Genomic DNA, 19334 nt, shown 5'->3' with positions numbered 1-19334 from the left:
GGTATAGGCAATGACTCTGCACACCAGTGCACAGACACAGTGGCAGGAGAGAAGGGACTGAAAAGCCCTTTGCTGATCTTACTCTCTTCCTGCCCCTTCACCCACTTCTGTGGATGGGGATTGATTTTTCTTAAGCCTAAGCCACCTATAGGTCAAAGAGAAAGCCCTCGGGAGAATTCCTTTGAATGCGAAGGATTTCAAAGAGTCAAAGATGCATCCCTACATCCAGAGGTGATATTCAAAATACTACACAGCTAGCACAGCATAGTCCTGGGACCAGTTAGAACAGATGCACAGCTGCTTGTAACTGATTCTAGTCATTGACAATCAGTGCGCTGGTGCTGCTATGCAGTAATTGAATATCAAGCCTGCTGATTGTAGGCATTTCATAGCTTCTCCTTCTTACTCCCAATGTAAAAAATGGGAGCGGACATTTGGGGAAAATCCTTGTCAGGAGTTTTATGAACCACTAGAGAGATGCAGGAAAGGTCCTGAAGTTTGAGGCCTTTCTCATACCAAGTTAGCTCAATGATCTAGGCAGAAAGGAGCTCATGCTTTGGACCTAAAACTTTTTTTCTCCTCTCCAGATCGCAGTCTATCTGTTCACCCAGCCTTCCTACACTCCCACCATGTTCTATCGGGAACTGATACACACTTCAGGCTCTGAGAGCGTTAGTTTCTGATGATGCTGTTATAGAGACAGATTACTCTGTACAAGATCTCCTGAAAAACAATCAGCTTTGTCCCCTGCCTCCAAGCAGGCCTGCACTTCGAATATTCCAAACAGTCAAGATGGACCAGTTTTCTCTCCTTTCTACTTGAACCAGGACCTCAGTTCCTTCCATTTTCTACCTAAGGCTTGGCCATGTCCACTCTCGCTCTTACCGCCTGTTCAGTCTTTGCTCATCTTGGTGTGGCCTTTTCCTGCTCACCCAGCATATGTCCTCCCTGATATTTGCTGGGCAGAGAAGGTGGCCAGTATGGTGCCTCTCCCTTGGATTGCCAACCTCCATCTTCAGCTCACAGTCATTCAGATCAGACCTATCTATAGATGGGCGCATCTGCATATAGAGAGGTATGCCAAAGATGAAGGCATTTGCAGCAGATGAGGGGTTGTCTTGCAGGCAGGGGCCCCTGAGAGTAGCAGAGGGTGTCAGGTCATTTTGTAACTTGATGGTTCACGTATGCCGAAAATATTTGCACTCTGATACGGCTCTCTCTGGTTTCAGATTTAGGAACGTTCCAATGGTTCAGGAATCTGAAGGCTCAGGCAGACAACATTTATAGTCACTTGGGGAACCTCTGATTTAAATACTCTCAAAGGACAGGAGGCAAGAAGACATAGTACAGCAAGGAGCTGCTTCAGCTTGGCTGCTCGATTTCACAGGATTATCACTCTTCTCTTACTGTAGGGGGTCGGGGGGGTGGAACTCCGGACGTCATGGTGCCCATTCTCCTGCATCCAGGCACCAGTGTATATGTGAGACGAGGACAACCAAGAAGGAAGTGCGAGTATCAGATGAGAACTTGGGTGAGTTTCCTGGATGTAGCTGGAGAAGAATTATCATCTGGAGTCCAAAGCCTCTCTACTTTCTTCATGCCCTATTTTGCACCCCTCACCCCTCGCCAAAGAGGTTGCCATTATTAGGATCCTTGTCATCTGAGGTTAAAATAAGACCCGGTTCACAGTGAGGAAAAGTTATGGGCAGGCAGCCCGGCCCCACTTGTTCTTGGAGCCACACACAGCACCAAATCCTCCAAGCAGAACAGCTCTCCATAGAACAGTCCCTTCCGCTGCTTTCAGCAGGCCTTCCCAAAATGCCCAAGACACCGCTTTGCCCCTTCCCCCCAGCTGCCCTGACAACGCACCTGGTGTCCCCAGCGTCCTCACAGGCAGGTTGGAGTGCCTGCTCGCTGTTTTTCTGGTTTGCAGGCCCTGCTCTCTCTGTACTTAGAGGACAGCTGCTGCTGCCACCCGTGCAACCCGTGCTGTCAGTGGCATCTGAATGGAAAGACGATTGGAAAGAGGCAGAATGGGAGTACTCATCAATCCTTCTGGTTTGACAAGGGACATTCTTGGAGGCAGATGCCTGCAGCTATGATCCTGGAAGAAAGAAACCTGATGCTCTGAAATGCCTTTGCTCTGACAATATATACAAAGATGTATGGATATACACCAACACACACATACTTCCACCCCAGTTTTTTTCCTGTGCACAAGGTCACATTCTACAAGTGTCATCTGTACCTTCTTTCCTCAGGTGTGGTCAGAGCATGGGCTCCATTGCCATTCTAGAATGCCAGCTGCGACCCCTCACTTGGGAGCGTTACCTGGCATGGGGTCTGGTGGCCAAGCGAACCAACTGAGGTCTCCTCAAGCACAAGAGAAACCGGACTTAGGAGTCGTGGGGTGTATGGGAAATTGTTCGCCTGCGCAAAATTCCAACAGAAAAGATGTCGCTTTCAACCTGTTAGCCTTATTTCAGGCTTCTTATATCCTGGGAAGGAAATGAGTGACGGTCATGATTGGGGACACCTTGCTGCCCCGCTTTACACGTCCGTATTTGCTCAGTGCGATGTAGGTCCCTCGGTACAGGTCTGACTCATAGGCATTGTAATTGTTAGGCAGGAGGGTTTCTCTGAACTTGCATTCCTCTTGGAAGCTGGGCTGTGAAAGAATGGACAAACAGCAGAGAATCAATTATAAACGAGGCCCTGTAGATCCCTCTGCTGGGTGCCCTTCCCCTCCCCTTCGCAAGACAATCACTGTGAGGTGTAAGCCATCCTAGGTTAACAGAATCATGAAAGGTTTGAACAGGAAGAGACTTCAGGACTCTCATGGTCCCCTCTCACCTTCCCTCCTTTATGATAAGGAAGCCAAGGCCCAGAGACATAGATGTCACATGGGGTGAGTCTCCTGACTTCCAGTTCGGGGCAATTTCCTCTAAGCACCTAGATGATAATTTATTCCACTCAGAGAAAGGATCAGAAATGGATAAAATAGGCTGTTTCTCAAGTCCACTGTGAGAGGTAGTCTAGGGGAGCAGAACTGAGAGTGTGGGGTTCTAGTTGGTGGCTTTTCCACTTTCTAGTTGTGTGACCCTGAGCAGCCTCTTCTCTTCTCAGCCTTGGTTTCCTTTTCTGCAAACTGTGTGGTGGGGAGTGGTTAGTGGAGGGGTCAAGACAGATGATTTCCTAAACCTTTCCATCATTGTCTGGTGAATGTGGTAACTCTTTCCACTTGTGTTTCCACACTCTGTCTTCCCCAGGTTAAGTCTCAAGTTTGCAGTCTCTTAAAGAGGGATTTTGACTTTGAGCCCAGAAGACGCCTGGTGCCTCCTAGACAGTCATAGTTCTCCAGGAAAGTGCAGGGACAGAGACGGTGAGGGGCAGTGGGTTTTATGGGGAAAAGAACCTGGTTCCTTGTGTGACAGGTGGTGCCATGGTGTCTGGGGCCAGTGATGAATCCTTAATTTGGAGGACTGCGTGTGGACCACCTGTTCAGAAAATGAGTGCTGGACTTCCTTTCACACATCAACAAGTTCATTCTCAATAAATCACCCAAGACCTCCTTTACTCCTAGAAAAGAGGACCTTTTCCTCCCCCAAGCCTGCCTGGGTCCCTGCCCTGAGGGGGCTGGCGGGATTTCTGTGCTTTTGATAGGGAGGAAATCTGTGGGGTCTAAAGGAAGAGAGCAAGGCAGGAGCCAGGAGACCTGGGATCTTGCCTTTAAAAACTAAATAATGAAACGGTAATAGGTGGAGTATAATTTCTGACTTCTTCCTGCTGACTGAAGCCATCAGCTATTAAAACAAACAAAGAAACAAACAAACAAACAAACAAACAAACGAAAAACCTACTCAGTGGCTGACTGCTGTGCCAGAGGTGTCATCTAACCTCTTCTAAAGGAACTGTACTATGAGCTCCCTGGCTGGCATTGGGGGATTGGGCGAGTGCCTCTTCCTGTTAAACGGAAGGTGATGGGCTTGCTCACCAGGGCTCCCAGATTTCCCCAGCCCTTTGAGTTCTCTTCTCAGATGGCATTTAAAACAGTGTGTGATCCCTATGGACAGGCTCTTCTTTCTCAATGTACAACCCTTGAGACAAGGATTGTGCCTTGTTGAGTACATGATACTGAATGAATGATGACTTAATAGGGACAACAGTAAAACATACAGATACCCCCACATGGATGGCTCCTTTGATGCAAGATGGGCGTGAGCAAGAAGGTGGCGTGGTCTATTGGAACGTACTGAACACTTCCCTCCTGCCCTTCGCCCACTGCTGGGTGCATGTCCCACCTCCCCTCTCATGCCCCTACTTGATTGTTTACAGAGAACTTTCACATTATGTTAAATTTGCTTGAGTGAACGAAGAAGCTCTCACCAGCTACCCCTGTCAACTGGTTCCTTGATACCACTTCGGGAGTCTGCACAAGCCTTCCTTTCCCTGGTTATGGGTGCTCGGTAAGTATCTGCGGAATGAGCAGGGGAAATCAGTTCCCTCATCTGTAGAGTGGGAGCCATAAGAATAACCACACCATAGAACTGGAGTGAGCATTAACTGAAATGACGCATGCAAAGTCCTTGGTATAATGCCTGTCACATAGTAAAATAAAAAATAATTTTTATCACTATAATTATTCTTCACCAACTGAATCATGAACGACTCTTCAGTAAAAGTTCTAAAAGACTTTGTCTTATGCTGGACCACCATTTCTGTAAAACTTGCTGTGGGTTATTGAACAACTTAGCCTTTAAGCTCTGCTTTTACTGCCTAAGTGACTGGGAGGCAGTGAGCTTGCACGAGAGAGCACAGAGATAGGATGAATGGAGGCTGAGGCTGGCTCTGGCACTGCACCCTTCAGGGCCTCTCTGGACCAATGTCTCTTTACCTGTGCATGGGGTGTAGAGTCAGCCGCAGGATCTAAGATTATTGATGGGCAAAGCTTTAGAGCAACACTTGGAGAAAATAAACCCAGGATTGATTATGAAAGTTAAATAGAAATGAAGCTACACTGATTAAAAGCCTGGTGCAGATCAAAGAGCAAAATAGAAAGTCAAGAAGTAAACCCAAACATACATGAATATAAAAGTGGCATTTCAAATCGCTGGAGAAAACATGATGTTGGAATAAGAATAATAGTTTGATGTATAACTGCATTCCTTACATTAAAATTAAGGAGTAAAGATTTAAATGTAAAAAAGAGAACCTTAAAAATCCAGAAAAAAAGTTTTTTTTTTAAGTCAGGAAGATCTTTCTAAATAGGATACAAGAAATTAGAAGCCATACACAAAACAAAACAAAACAAAACAAAAACACTAAATTTGACTCAGCCTGAAAAATAATTTTAAACCTTTAAACAAAATAAAAATGTAAATAGCAAACTGTATAAAAATATTTTCAATGCATTACCTTTTGTAATATATTTTGCAATATATTGCAAAGAGGACATTTTGCTACTATATTCAGAACCCTTAACTCACTGATAAATGGACATTCATGCATAGACAATTCACAGAAAAGGAAACACAACTAGCAGTTAAACATAAGGAAATACGCCTAATAAGAGAAATGTAAATCAATTGTGAGATCACATTTTTAATTGTCAGATTACAAAGAGAACAATATTTGATAATATCTTTTCATTGGTGAGGGCATGGATACTAGGAATTCTCATTTAATGTCCACAGGTGTGTAAATTGTTAGAAACTCTGTAAAGAGCTATTGACAATATCTATTAGATTAAAAAAAAATTATAGCTTTGATTAGTAATTCCCCTTCTAGGAATATATCTTACTGGTACACTCCCACATGTGTCACTCACTGCAGCATTACTTAAAACAGCGAAAGAGTGAAAACAGCCTAAGAGTCAATTAGGAGGGGAGTGGTTAACTCAATTATGGCAAATCCACACAATGTAATATGATAAGCCACGAAAAAATAAGAAAACCTCTTTGTACACTGACTTGAAATGGTCTCAAATACATATTGTTAAGTGAAGAAACAAAGTTCTAAACAGTGTATAGAGTATGTTCCTGTTCGTGTGATTTAAAAAGATGACACCAGCAAGTGCTCACGCACAGGGATGTGAGTTCTTCCTGGAATGGTACACAAGGAACGAGTAACAGTGGCTCTCTCTGGGGAGGAAGTAGGTGGCTTCATGACAACAGTGAGAATGAGACTTAATTTCCATGGCATATTCTTTTGCATTTTTGTTTTCCCCCTTAAACCAAGTTCATGCGTTACCTAGTCATACATGTAGATCTTTTAAAATGGAAAAGGAATCTGGGATAGAAGATGGGCCAGGAAATGGAGTGAGAAAACATTTGAATCAGAAACTGGTGGTCTCTTCCTCATCCTGTCACAGCCCCCTCTCCACCCACCGCTTTCCCCTCTGTTCTAACTTTACATGTCCCTGGAAAGTAACCGCCTCCTTGATTTCCAGGAGGATTCATTTCTGATCTGGATGGTGGTTAGGGGAGAGGTTTCATGTGTGGTTTTCATACTCTAGGGAGGAAATCAAGTCTTGGGGCAGAGGGTGGGGTAAGAGGAGGAAAAGGGGGAGGAATTGAGTGATTTCGACAAGAAACTGAGGGCATTCACTCATATCCTCCGTTCTAAAATATGTTCAGTTTAAGGATCCAGCCTTCCCTAGTGACTGGGTCTCTTAAAATGCATTTGTTTAAACACGCACTGTTTTGTTCTCTGCTCATCAGATTTTGATTACTTAAAAATCCCCACCCCTTTTTACTTTCTGACTTTTGTTTTTTTTCCATTCTGTTCCTTTTATCTAGCTTACCTCATATTCCTAGATTTCCTCAGCATTCTGTACAAATCTAAAGAAAAAAGAGCGAAATAGCTGACCACTCCTTTCAGGGATCGCTTCCCCCCACCGCGACTGCACCAGCATCGTTGGGGTTCGGATAGCTTCAAGGCCTGTGGCAAGAGGCCAAGACAAGTTTCCCAAACTTTTTGATGTGGCCAATGCTTCAGGCTGGTGGGATTTTCCTGCTGCCCAGACTGATGCTCAAGCTGGTATCACAACCCAGCTCCTAATTCATCTTCAATGTTTGCCTGAGCTCTGAGTTCTCATGGCTTAGGAATGAATGCTGGCTCCTCAGCTCTGGTGAGAAAAGCACTCGTGCCAAGTGAATGCTGTGATAATAAAAGCAGCTACCATATATTATTACTTGAACAAATGAAAATAATTCCGCCGGATCACATTTCCTGGGTCTGCCAGGCCTCAGGCCCCAGTGTGACAATGTCTTAAATTCCATATAGGTCTAATCAGACTTATGTGGAACCAAACTGTAAAGCATTTAGCTCTTACTGTGGAGAAGGCCATTCGCAGAGGGGTAGATAGGTGAATGTTTTGGCATGACTTACCTGTGGCAGAAATGCCCCTTAAAGTTCGGGGTGGACCACACATCCATCTCTTGTCTTTAGGCAGAGCTAAGTCACCCAGACTGGTGGAGGTGTATTCTTGTCTTTAAAGTTCTTCCTCCTAGGGCTGCCCTTGGCCACTTGCCTCTATTACTCCTGGCTGTGTTTGTGGTTTAAGGAAGTAGGTAGTGAGGGAGAAAAAGAAAATTCCTTGTCCAGAGACCTTTCCTCCTGTGTCCCCTGACTGCTCCTTTCTTTGTCCTTGGATTAAACGAAGAAACAACATCTCCCAGCTCTGATTAGGACTGTAGTCTCCAACCCTCTTTCCTAACTCAGAATTGCATTGATAATTTACGAGTGTTTGAAAATGTTTTCACCAGGCTTATCATTCTTCTCATTCCTGCACAGCTCTCTGTAGCTGGCAGGCCACAGATAAAGCCATTTGTGAGACTCCTCTGCAGAGCTTTCCAGGCCCCTCATGCAGCACGGGCCTTCCCTGCACCCCAGTTCCATCTCCAGGCACTTCCACAGGAGCTAATGCTTGGGGCTCCTTTGACCCATCCCTCAGGAATCCTGTTCTTTGATAGATGAGAGAAGCAGCTAACTGAGCACTGAGTGAGGGAAAGGCTTAGTTCTCCCCTCCTCCAGACAATTCTCAAAGGCCTCTCTGGATGAAGTAAATAGTGGGTTTTGCACATTGTCCTACTACTATTGATTAAAAAGATGTAGACAGTTATAATTAGTAAAACTAAAATCACTTAGAAGCATAACTGAATTACTAGTACCTTTTTGTCACTATGTATTTTTCTCAGCTAAAGGATTCTAATAGAACCACTGTCACGTGGAGATCCTTGATTTTTTTTTTTTTTAATTTTAAAAAGGAGGTTGGAGTTCACTGATTTCTGCCTCAGTCTACATCTGAGAGAGAAGAGGTCCAGGTCCAGAGAAGGCCAGTGACGTTGCAGTAGCTGGAGGATAGTGGGGACGGGAGCTGGAACACAGGTCCCAGTCTGTACACCAAAAACGCTTCTGCTGCAGGCCTTACTTGCATTACCTACAGAACCCTGACAGGTCCACACACAGCCATGATTGACATGAGACCTTGGGGATAAAGATCAAATGCGCCTCCAGGGGTGCTGGAGGATAATGCTCAGGAAGCACAGGGCAACTGACAATCACTAGGTGCTCAGTGTGGGGTAGCTGTTTATATTGTCTATGGAGGCTGAGGTACCCTGCTGCGAGGCTCTGCAGCCCTCTCTCCTGGAGATGAGACATGTGGGAGAACACTTTTCCTTAGGTGGGCTTTCCTGGCACTTAGTCTCAAGACCATGGGTTGTTCCCTGTCCCCCGCCCCAGCATGGTTCCTTTCTCCCCATGAGAAATCCCATTTAGCCACAGCAGCAGCTGAGCTTCTGGGAGATGAGGCAGCTCAGGGGGCTTAAAGAGAAATAGTGTGAATGAAATCATCACCCAGCAGGAGTCTTCCTGGCTCCTGGGATCAGTTGGCAATTGTTTTTTTAGACTGTGATAACGGCCCTACGGCCCTACAGCCCTATGGGTTGTTGAAAGAGGGGTAGAGGTGGTTTTGGTGCATCTGGTGCCCAGGCACACAAAGCCTCAGGCGCTCAGGCTTGGGGAACAGCTTAGCCAACTCCCCGATCCAGCCTCGCTCTGTACACTGGCCTGCTTGGCCCTGGGCTCCAGGGAGTAGATACTACCACCTCGGAGAAGGTGCTCCTGGGCCAAAGGCTCCGGGGTTGGCGGGGGAAGGTGGGGGGGGGGGGAGGGCTGGCATGTGTGTGTGTATTATTGATGTGTGCATGTAATGGTGTGTATGTGGTGTGTGTGTGTGTGTGTGTGTGTGTGTGTGTGTGTGTTTGAGGGGACTGTGAAGAGCAGGCAGGCTTCTCTCAGAAAAGTCCCCCTCTTCCTGGACTCTGTTCATTTAATGAGACCTGCTTGGCCCCCTTTGAGTCGTGGGCCTAAGAGTGAGGGCCAGTGGTGTCTCCCACATTAGGAGTCAGCCCACACTTCAAAGAAACGGTTCCCTTGCTTTGGTTACTCTGCATGCTTACCCATTTGCAGCCAATTCCCTGACTGTTATATGTCTCATGTTCCCAGCCTCCCCCAACTGGGTAAAGACCATGGACTTAAAGTGGGAAGTGGATAAATTTATCCTACATCTGTGCCCTTTCCCGGCCTCACCGGTGAATAATTGGTTTCTGGGTAAGGAGAAACACTAAATAGCTTGTTAATAAAGGTGGAAGGATAAGAGCTTCTGTATACGATGAGTGCTTTCTTCCAGGAGATTTAGCCGCCAAAGGAGGCCCTTGCATAGGGTCCTTATTCCCGGCATTTCAACTAGTGGGACTCCAGGCATTATGCAGGCTGCTGAGAATGGCTCTTCGGGATGACTCACTCCGCAGAAGGGGCACCTACTCCACGAAAACCTAGGCTGGTCCTAGCTGCTTTCTGTTCTCTCCATCACCTTTGCAGAGAATGGTAAAGGGTGTCTGATAATTCCATGCATGTTTCATCAACCTAGCCCTTCAGCTCTCAGGGCTGGGGTGACCCTTGGGCAAGGCAGAGGCCAGGTAGCCTGGTGGTCCACGAGCCCATCTGTGCCTCAGAAATACTTGAGAAAGTTAAACAAACAAACTGATTTCTAGGCCTCTCAGCCCAGCCCTGCTGGATAAACATCTCTGAGGAAGGTCCCTGGAAATCTGTACTTTTAACAAGTTATCATGATGTGGATGCAGATGGTCCTCCCACATGTCTGTCTCATCTTCAGGAGAGAGGGGTGCAGAGCCTCGCAGCAGGGTGCCTCGGCCTCCATAGACAATACAAACAGCTACCCCACACTGAGCACCTACTGACTGTCAGTTGCCCTGTGGAGTGCTTCCTGAGCATTATCCTCCAGCACCCCTGGGAGGCGCATTTGATCTTTATCCCCAAGGTCTCATGTCAATCATGGCTATGTGTGGACCTGTCAGGGTTCTGTAGGTAATGCAAGTAAGGCCTGCAGCAGAAGCGTTTTTGGTGTACAGACTGGGACCTGTGTTCCAGCTCCTGCCCCACCTACCCTCCAGCTACTTGTCTTATTTCAGAGATCCACTGAACTTAATCCATACCCTGTCTCCACGTAAACCAGGCCAGAATGAGAGGTGTTGGTGCCAAAATTCAAGGGCAGAGGCCGCTTGGGCACCCCATTCAGGTTTGTAAAAGACTACCTTGGTTGGGATAGCCTCCCCGGTAGCTGGCACCAATCCCAGATCTCTCTGTTCACTTCCTGATCCTCAGTCTGTCTCCAAGGAGAGGTAGAATAGCCCTCCACACCCTCCCCATAAATAACTCTGGTATTCCTTGACTATGGCTCAGAGGTCTTCCTTTTTAGCCTTCTTATTTCTGTCAAAAGATCTCTCAGTTTCTTCAACATCGTAGAGATGCTTTCCTAGCTCTTATTTTGGAATAAGCCAAATCATGGACTGAGAGATCCAGGCTGAAGGGGGTTGGAGAGGCTAGGGATTTTGGTAAATGTGTTCAGAAGTTGGTGAGGTTAACCTTGCAGGGGTGGTCTGTGATGGAGAGGAGGAGAGGTGGGCCTGGTGTCTATCAAGGGAGAAAATGGAGAGAATATTTCTCCAGCCTATGGCATCAGGGACCAGAGTACTTAAAACCTCGCACTAAAATGTCCACACACTGATGAAGGTGAGAGAAAGAGCCTCTATTTGCCCTCCTCGCACTGTGCTCAGGTTCGAGACGCCTCTCGGAGGGTGGGTTGTGGAGAACACCCAGGCTGAAAGCCAGGCTTGCTTCTGTGAGCCTGTCCAGTTCAGGAAATCAAACGAGCACAGCCTGATGGCAGCTGTATGCCAGAATGCAGGTTTCCCTCAGACTCAGTAGCCCTCCGAGCTATGGTTCCTGTTTAATTACAAAGGCTCTGGCAGGTAAGGTGAAGAAAAACAGAAGCCAGTGCAGAGGCCAATCAATGTACTGTGAAGTTTACAAAGCCTGAGCTTCAAGGCCTCTCACCTGCACGGGCCCCTTCCACAGCACCTTTCTTTTCTCATTCGAGACAAATATTCACTTCTCTACTCAGATTTTGTATTACTTTCTTCAACTGTTACAGGCCTTCTACAACCTGTAGCTTCCCCTGGACTGATGAACTCACCGTTGTGTATAATCTTCCTTTGCTGTTCATGGCAATGAAGAGGGCACTTTTCACTCCAAAGAGACTCACCACACCTCGATCCACTGTGGAAATCTCCAGCAGGCCTGACAAGGAAATAGGGGCCACATTACCTGAGGCTTGTGCAAATCAGAGTAGGATGTCCATCAGTCTAAAGGTGATCCTGCAAGGACATCCACGCCCATCCCCCTGCTCCTAAGAAAGTCAAATCTTCCATCACCTTCATCCCTAATCTCTCTAATTTCAGGAGATCCAGCAGCTGGATTTGGCAAATCTTGCCACCGTAGTGTCAAAACCCCAGTTCTGCAAGGGAATGTTGTGGCATCAAAGTTAGGGATCACAGTGGCCATTTAGGTATCTGGGTTTCACTGACTTAATGACATGAGGTCCTCGACTTTGGTAAAAAAATGAATTCTGATCAGTTTTGTTAAAAATGTATATTCTACATGTTCAACAAATCTCGGCCCATTTAATCTTGCAAGCGCTGCAGCCACACAGAAGCTGAGGGCTTGCCTAGATCCTACAGCCTCCACTCCTTCTTGGATGAGATAGCCTATCTATGTAGCAACCCACTGATTTGTAGGACACAGACCTAGGGACAGAGTGGGTAGGCTGAAGTAAAATGAACAATGTGCTTCAGCTAGAAATTTTGCAAATCACTTGCCTTTCCTTCAAAAAGGGAGAAGCTAAGTAAAAATAAGCTTGTGTCTCATTTGGTCCAAATATCCTTACTCATTTTCTCCATTCTTGCCTAATGGGTACCCAGTGGTCTTATATGGCTACAGATGAGCCCATAATGCTGAAGTAATTATTGCCATAGGGGAATCCAAGGGGGTGATGGCAAAGCACACTGGGATGCTTGAGCTTCAGTATATTGAACCTGCTCCTAGGCTGGGTCAAGGTGAATCTGGCAGAGGTGGCTCTGTTATGGGCATCCAAGTGAAGAATAAGATTTCTCCCCCCTTTATAATAGGACCCCATGCATCAGAGCAAGTCCCCTTCATCTTTTAGCTCTGCTTGAGCCCAAGCTCCCAGTTTCCCAACTGGCTGCAATTTGCACTCACTGTAGGGGTTCTCCTCGTGGGTCCCGCTGATCCGGCCATCGGGGGGCACCTGAAGGTGAAAGCCGATGCCCACGTTGCAGTAGAGCCTCCGCTGCCGCTTGATCCCCACCAAATAGCCACTTTCCCAATTCACCCCGGCAATCTCTCCAGCTAGCCCAGCTCGGGACCTGGATAGCAGAGTACCCCAGCCCCTGGAGTCCAGCAGCGTGCTGTTGGCGCGGGTGCCCGCAGGTGAGGGCACCACCATGCCCACTAGGACGCCTAGGAAGACGAGAGCCTGCAGCGTGCCCTGAAGACGTCCTGCTCCCCGGGACATAGTGATGAACAGCCTCTGTCCCAGGGCCATCCACCTTGCCTCTTAGGCACGTGGTCAGAATTAATGGCCCTAAAAATACCGCCCTTCTTGTTTTTCTCCCCTCGGCATGGCGGCAGGGGCTTATTTTTGGAAGGCAGATGAAGGCTGCTGACATGAAACCAAAGCCTGCTTCGGGCACTCGGGCTGGGAGCAGAGGGACCCAGGCTGAGCCGCGGCTGGTAGGGACCATGGCTTGGGGACGCTGTCCAGTTCTCCTGCTTGCTCTGTCCCGAGTTGATTATATTTGATTTGACCTATCTTTATAGTTCAGCAGACCCGCCCTCCCCTCCACCGATCATCACCCTGACGTCAACTGGCCCAGCTCACTTATCCAGGGCTGTAACATTAACCTGCTCTGGGGCTGGCTGCCTCCCCAGACCCCTATCACCCACCCCATGCCCCAGGGATTCTGGGAACCACTGTCATTCCAATTATGAGGCAGGAATGAAGTGAGCAGGAGCATCTCTGAGGGAGGGAGGAGTTGGCTATGGGCCCAGGAGAAGCAGGGGACGAGAAGCTACCCAGGACCCAAATTGGGCAGGAGTTCTTGGCCTGGCAGTGCTGGCTTCCTTATTTAGAGGGCAAAGGGTAAAGCAGGGATAGGAGAAGGCTTGGTGGCAGGTGATGACTGGGCCTGAGTTACTCTAGAGAACTTTTCATGGAAAGAGATCACAATTGAGGGCAAGAGAGGCTAAGGGGACACTGAAAGTCTGGACCTTTTTAGCAGGAGAGGACAGAGATTGGGTGTGTATGTGTGTGTCCACGGAGCTTTAGGGTCATAGAGGAGGGAGGGCTAGGGTCTGGTTTCTGCTCACTGTCTTGGCCATGGCATTCACCCAGCCAGTTGGGTGGGAGTTGTCTCTGGCCCTTGATATGGCCCACTGGTCATTTTCCTACCTGGGCTCATCCTTGTCATTTCACTGATATATTTCCAGTTTACAGATGAGAAAACTGAGGCATACAGAGCTTAAGTGACTTGCCTGAGTTACCATAGCTAATAAGTGGCAAAGCCAGAACGTAATAAAGTCAACTGGAGTCAAGAGCCTATGCTTTTAACCTCCATATGATTGCCTGTGGTAGAAGTTAGAGTTCTAGCCTGGCTCACTGAGTCTTCTGAGCTCATTACATGCCAAGTGTACATCATAGAATTATTTCAATAGCACGAAATGATTCACCCATGCACATAGGCTGGATGCTGCAGGCAGCCTGGGGAAAGCTCCTAGGATGAGTCCCACCACTCAGGGACTCTTCTGAGATACCACTCCCACCTCTCTGATTCCAAGTCTCCTGCTTTGGCCTGGGTCTCAGCCTCCAGCCTGTGGTCTCTACATGTCTTCTGCCTCTCTGCCTAGTTCATTTAGATGGTGCTTTGGTTAGAATTTCTGTCAAGCCAAACATTTCAATTTTGTCCTCTCAGATCCCATGGTGCCCAGACATCCTCTGTCACTACTCTCAGCTGATAAACTGAATGGGGAGTGGGGAGGGATATATGTACCCTTGCTTAGTATCATTCTCACCAGTGGGCACCTCAGCTTCGGATCATCTTTACCCTCCCTGCCACATTCGTTGCCTTACAAACAACCTTATCATCGCCAGCATCACAATTTCCCACAACAAGGAAAGACTGGCACCTTGTGGGCACAGATTGAGTCTACTATAAAGGCCTTTGTTGAAAATTTGTTAAATAAATAAAAAGAAGGAAAGCATCTCTACATAGAGTAGGAGAGTTGTGAATAACGCAAAGACAAAATTGTCACTCCTCCCCCCACCAAAAAAAAAAGACCTTCACTTTGGATTTCCAATGTGATTTCATGTACTTAAGTTTTCATGTATGCCAGAGCAGTGGAGACACTCTGTTCATGTTGAAATCTTGTGTTAATTATCCTTGCTGGACTGACTTAGGGAAGAGGCACCCCAGAAGCATATTGGATGGTCAGGAGAAGTTAGTCTGAAATTAACACTTACCTTGGATAATTGGAGAGGCACTAATCAGCAGAAGTCAAAATCTCTGTGGATTCTTCTTGGAACCGGTCCCACTTTGGGACCTCCTTAGAGGAGAGATTAAACTATAATAAGGTCCATGCTATGTAGCAATAAAAATGGTAAATCTCTTGAGATTCACCTCATCTCAGATTCCTCTCAATGCAGAGACTGTGATTGGTTTCTTATAAAGAAATGGGCTTCGGAATGGGAAACGCCTGGATTTGAATCCCAACTCTACTACTTATTAATTGTGTAACTTTGGGAAAATGAACCTCTCTGAACCTCAGTTTTTTCATCTGCAAAATGAGATCATTATTTCATAGGGTTCTTTTAGGGATTAACAATAATATATGCAAAGGGTCTAGTGCAAAGCACAATAGAGCTCTTCCCTAGCCTTTCTCTGAAACACATTGAAAATCTCTTACCCAATTAAAGGAGAACAAACCCAAAGTGAGAAGTACTCTCTCTCATCTCAAGGGGTGGGAGAGATATGTGGGCTTCAAGTTGTTAACTGCCGGCCACCAGAGCATATGTTGTGATGGCTGTTAACATATGCAGAAGAAGGCAGCTCAAATTCCTAAAATATTCTAAAAACCAGTAATAGCCCTGGTATCGTCCCCTGTTAAATATAAAACTTAAGTAATTCATTCTATTAAAAAGCCTGGGTTTTATTTTTATCGGGTGATGTGATGAGGCCCTGTTCTAAATGCGCCTCCTGGGCCTGTCTCTATAGCAACTCCACTGTGCTCATATATCCATATATTTTTCCTGAAGGCTAATTAAGTTGACAACTGCTAGGGCTTCTTGGTTTACCAGACTTGCACTTGACCCTTCTCTTGAGGCTTAGAGACCCCTATGGATGTGAAGTGATAAAGAAAAGAGTAACAGGTGGAGGCTTCTCTGTGGACCCCTCTTTCAAATAGTTGCCCAGCAGCCTTTGGGGTTGTCAATCACTTTGTCTGGATGAGCCAAGAGTTAATGGAGGTGAGTGGGAAAAAATGTTAATGTTTATCTCCTCCCACGACGGGATCCTTGCCCCTGATTGGGGTACCACACAGTCTAGATTGGTCAAATTCTACCTGCATATGGAACTACCTCATAGGTTGCCTTCTATGACTCCTGTTTATTACATAATAGAGGTCAAACACCTCAGGAGTGACCATAAAGGAGAGCACATAAAGCTCATGTAGATTGTGAGAAGCTGTGTTAATTTGCACTTTTACATTTGATTTTGAAAAAGATTTGCTTTTTTTTTTTTGTAGAAAATTTGGAAAATGCATAAAATTATAAGGTAGAAAATAAAATAGCTGTTTCGTTCAGTGTCTTTCTATCTTTTGCCTTGGTCTTTCTTGGAGCTACCTTTGCACAGGGGCCTGGCTGCCTCCCTCAGTCTCTCCCTCCCTCTTGCTCAGACAGGTGCCTGTGTACCTACACAAGTGTTTAGTGTTAGAGCTCAGGGGACTTGATGGGTAGGAGATGGGTGTGTGCAGAGGAGAGGGACTAGGAAGAACCCCCGCCCTAGAGCTGAGCAAAGAAGGACATTTAAGTCTTACGAAACTTGCTATAAGTGTGAAGATTCAAGAGAAAAAGTTTCCGCTAGAACAAAGGTCTCCAGGTTGGACTTCTGCAGGGAGGAGTCAGGTATTATCTTGCTAGCTGGCTTATGGAGGAATCCAGACGTTGCACTTTACTAGTGAAACTCAACTTTCCCCATGGAAGTGGGAGCCCATTAGCAGTAATAATCCAAATTTCCCTAGTTTTTGCCTCTCCAAGCCCATGTAGAACTTCACCTCCCTATAAATTGCTCCCAGGTTATTCCTGGAGTTCCAGAGCATGTCTCACATGTGTTGGTGAACACAAGACTGCTCCTGGGACCATTGCATGGACCACCCTGTCCACCAGCCTTCTACTTCCTGATAGGCAAGTTGATGGGCACAGCAGTTCCCCCTTATCCACAGTTTCACTTTCTGTGGTTTTCGATTACCCATGGTCAACCATGGTCCAAAAATATTGAATGGAAAATTCCAGAAATAAACAATTCATAAGTTTTAAATTGCACAATTGCACACCGTTCTGAGTAGTGTGACAAAATCTTACACCATCTCACTCTATCCTGCCTATGATGTGAATCACTGATGTGTTTTGTTCAGCACATCCACGATGGAGATGCTCCCTGCCCCTTACTTAGTAGCCATCTCTGTGATCGTAGCACTTGTGTTCAAGTAACCCTTATTTTACTTCATAATGGCTCCAAAGTGCAAGAGTAGCGATGCTAGCAATTTGGATATGCCAAAGAGAAGCCATGAAATGCTCCCTTTAAGTGAAAAGGTAAAAGTTCTTGATTTAATAAGGAAAGAAAAAAATTATATGCTGAGATTGCTAAGATCTATGGTAAAAACAAGTCTACCCATGAAATTGTAAAGAAAGAAAAAGAAATTCATTCTAGTTTTGCTGTCACACCTCAAATTGCAAAAGTTATAACCATAGTGCATAAGTACTTAGTTAGGATGGAAAAAACATTAATTTGTGGGTGGAAGAAATGAATAGAAAATGTATTCTGACTGATGGCATCACATTGTGCCAGAAAGCACTGAGCCTATACTGGAGACTTCAGCAACGGATCCTCTGAAATGAGTGACATCAAACCACTTACTGCAAGTAATGAGATGGTTACACAGATTCAGGAATAGATTTGGACTAAAAACTACAAAAATTACTGGAGGGGTTGCATCTGCCAATGAAGAAGCGGCTGCCACATTTCTGGCAGATTTGAAGAAGTGAATTAGGGTTTGGTACTATCTGTGGCTTTTGGCATCTACTGGAAGTCTTGGAATGTATTCCCTGTGAAAAAGAGGGGACTACTCTATTACATTTGCCATGATAGCTCAGGGCCTGGAGATTTCGAGGAGCCAAAGATGCTTTATGTTCTGTTTCAAAGCCAGGTCGAATATCTTAGTCCCCATCCTCCCAGATTTAGACTTTGCTTGCAGAGGTCTAAATCTTTGTTTGGGTCAAGGTCATCAGGTTGGAGTCCCTTTTTCTTCAGGATAGATTCTTTCTCAGGAGCTCCTCCACTTTCAGGCAAATAGACTTCTGTTGGGGCCAGCCCATTAGCTGTCTAGATATGTCTGAATGCTGACATAAGTTCAGAGGGAAACCCTGCAGCATTCCCAGAATTCCCTCCACTGGGGAAGAGGGGATACCATGGATAATCAGCTTTGTGGCCTGGTAGTCCAAGGATTTGCAGTCTGCTGGGAGGAGGCCATATTTTCCTTTCCACCCGAGAAATCATCTTCTTGGGTTAAAGTTCTTCATGATCTATTTCTTCAGTCTGAGCTCCCCTCTTGCTACCTCAGCATGACTTCCTGACTCCCAGCTCTGTCTTTATTCTCTCTTTGTCTCGCTCTCTCTCTTCCCCCTGCTCTCTTCCCTTACTTGTCTCCAGCCACCTAGACAAGCCTAGAGTAACCACGCCAAGGAGGCAGCACCTCAGGGTTGGCTGACCACCATGGCTACACATCTCAGCTGAATTTGCAAAGGGGCAGAAGAGTCAGATAACTTTCTGGAGCCTCAGAACATAAGAGATTTTGGCTCTGCTCAGAGTTTTGCGGTTTCTCAGATTTGCCTTTCATGATCATCATCTAATAATACCTACTGCGTGCTGAGGCAGTCATGCACCCTGCCAGCCACCGTGCAGAGTTATGTAAAAGACTCAGGCCTAATGGCAGGCTCCCCAGTGTGGCATGACAGGCCCTCCATGTCCTGACCTCTGCCGGCCTCTCCAGCTCCATCCCCTGCCTCTCCCTCTCTGGGAATTTTGCTTCAGCAACCTTACATGGCCTGTTGTTCTCAGGCATATTTTGTGCTGCTTCTGCCTTCATGTCTTTGCTTTAACTGCCCTCTCTTTGCCTGGTAAATTGCTTCTCACCTTTAAAAGATTTAACTTAAATGTTACCTCCAGAAGCAATTCCTGACAACTTTCTACCTCTAAGCTGGATCTGTCCCTAAGCTGGACCTGGTATCCCTGTCTCCCCTCCCTGCCTCGCTTCATTGATGCTTTGCATGCATCTCTATCACTGTCCTTACCAGGTTATATTATAATAATCTGATTAGGTTATCACTCTGATAATGAAAGCCTTGAGGCAGCAATGGTATCTTATTCATTTCTGAATGTTCAGAACATAGCGCAGTGCTGCCACAAAATAAGGTTTATGAAATGTTTGAATATATGTTGTTGAATTAAAGGCCTTGAATCTATGGATTTCACTAGACAAGTGATTCTCAAAGAAGGGCCAAGCCCTCTATGATCAGAATTTTGATGGGGGTAGGACACATTAATTAAAACAAAACAAAACAA

The 19334-nt window shown here is 46.2% G+C and overlaps 1 protein-coding gene across 2 annotated transcripts; it reads right to left on the bottom strand.

Annotated features, from left to right (window-relative positions):
• Positions 1–1438: 1438 nt before the first annotated feature.
• Positions 1439–13733, bottom strand: FGF6 (fibroblast growth factor 6). Of its 2 annotated transcripts, XM_039869080.1 has the most exons (3): positions 12640–13733; positions 11558–11661; positions 1439–2668 (listed from the first exon to the last, which is right to left on the bottom strand). In XM_039869080.1, exons 1-3 carry the CDS (start codon positions 12983–12985, stop codon positions 2492–2494), a joined length of 627 nt encoding a protein of 208 aa, XP_039725014.1. In that variant the 5' UTR covers positions 12986–13733; the 3' UTR covers positions 1439–2491. The 2 variants fall into 2 exon arrangements, 1 of the variants encoding a protein (XP_039725014.1); XR_005654130.1 differs by lacking the exons at positions 11558–11661; positions 12640–13733 and adding an exon at positions 7390–8045 and having other exon boundaries at positions 2544–2668.
• Between the last annotated feature and the right edge of the window lie 5601 nt (positions 13734–19334).

The sequence above is a fragment of the Pteropus medius genome, unplaced genomic scaffold (assembly GCF_902729225.1).
Source record: "Pteropus medius unplaced genomic scaffold, Ma_sr-lr_union100, whole genome shotgun sequence".
In the NCBI taxonomy this organism is placed as follows: Eukaryota; Metazoa; Chordata; class Mammalia; order Chiroptera; family Pteropodidae; genus Pteropus; species Pteropus medius.
Note: the sequence above shows the minus strand (reverse complement) of the source record. Positions and strands in the feature narration are given on the sequence as shown.

Coding starts and splice junctions, on each gene's coding strand:
- FGF6 (XM_039869080.1), bottom strand. CDS start 12,985: ATGGCCCTGGGACAGAGGCTGTTCATCACTATGTCCCGGGGAGCAGGA. Junction 11,662..12,639: donor CCACGAGGAGAACCCCTACA/GTGAGTGCAAAT, acceptor TTTCCTTGTCAG/GCCTGCTGGAGATTTCCACA. Junction 2,669..11,557: donor AAGGAAGATTATACACAACG/GTGAGTTCATCA, acceptor ATTCTTTCACAG/CCCAGCTTCCAAGAGGAATG.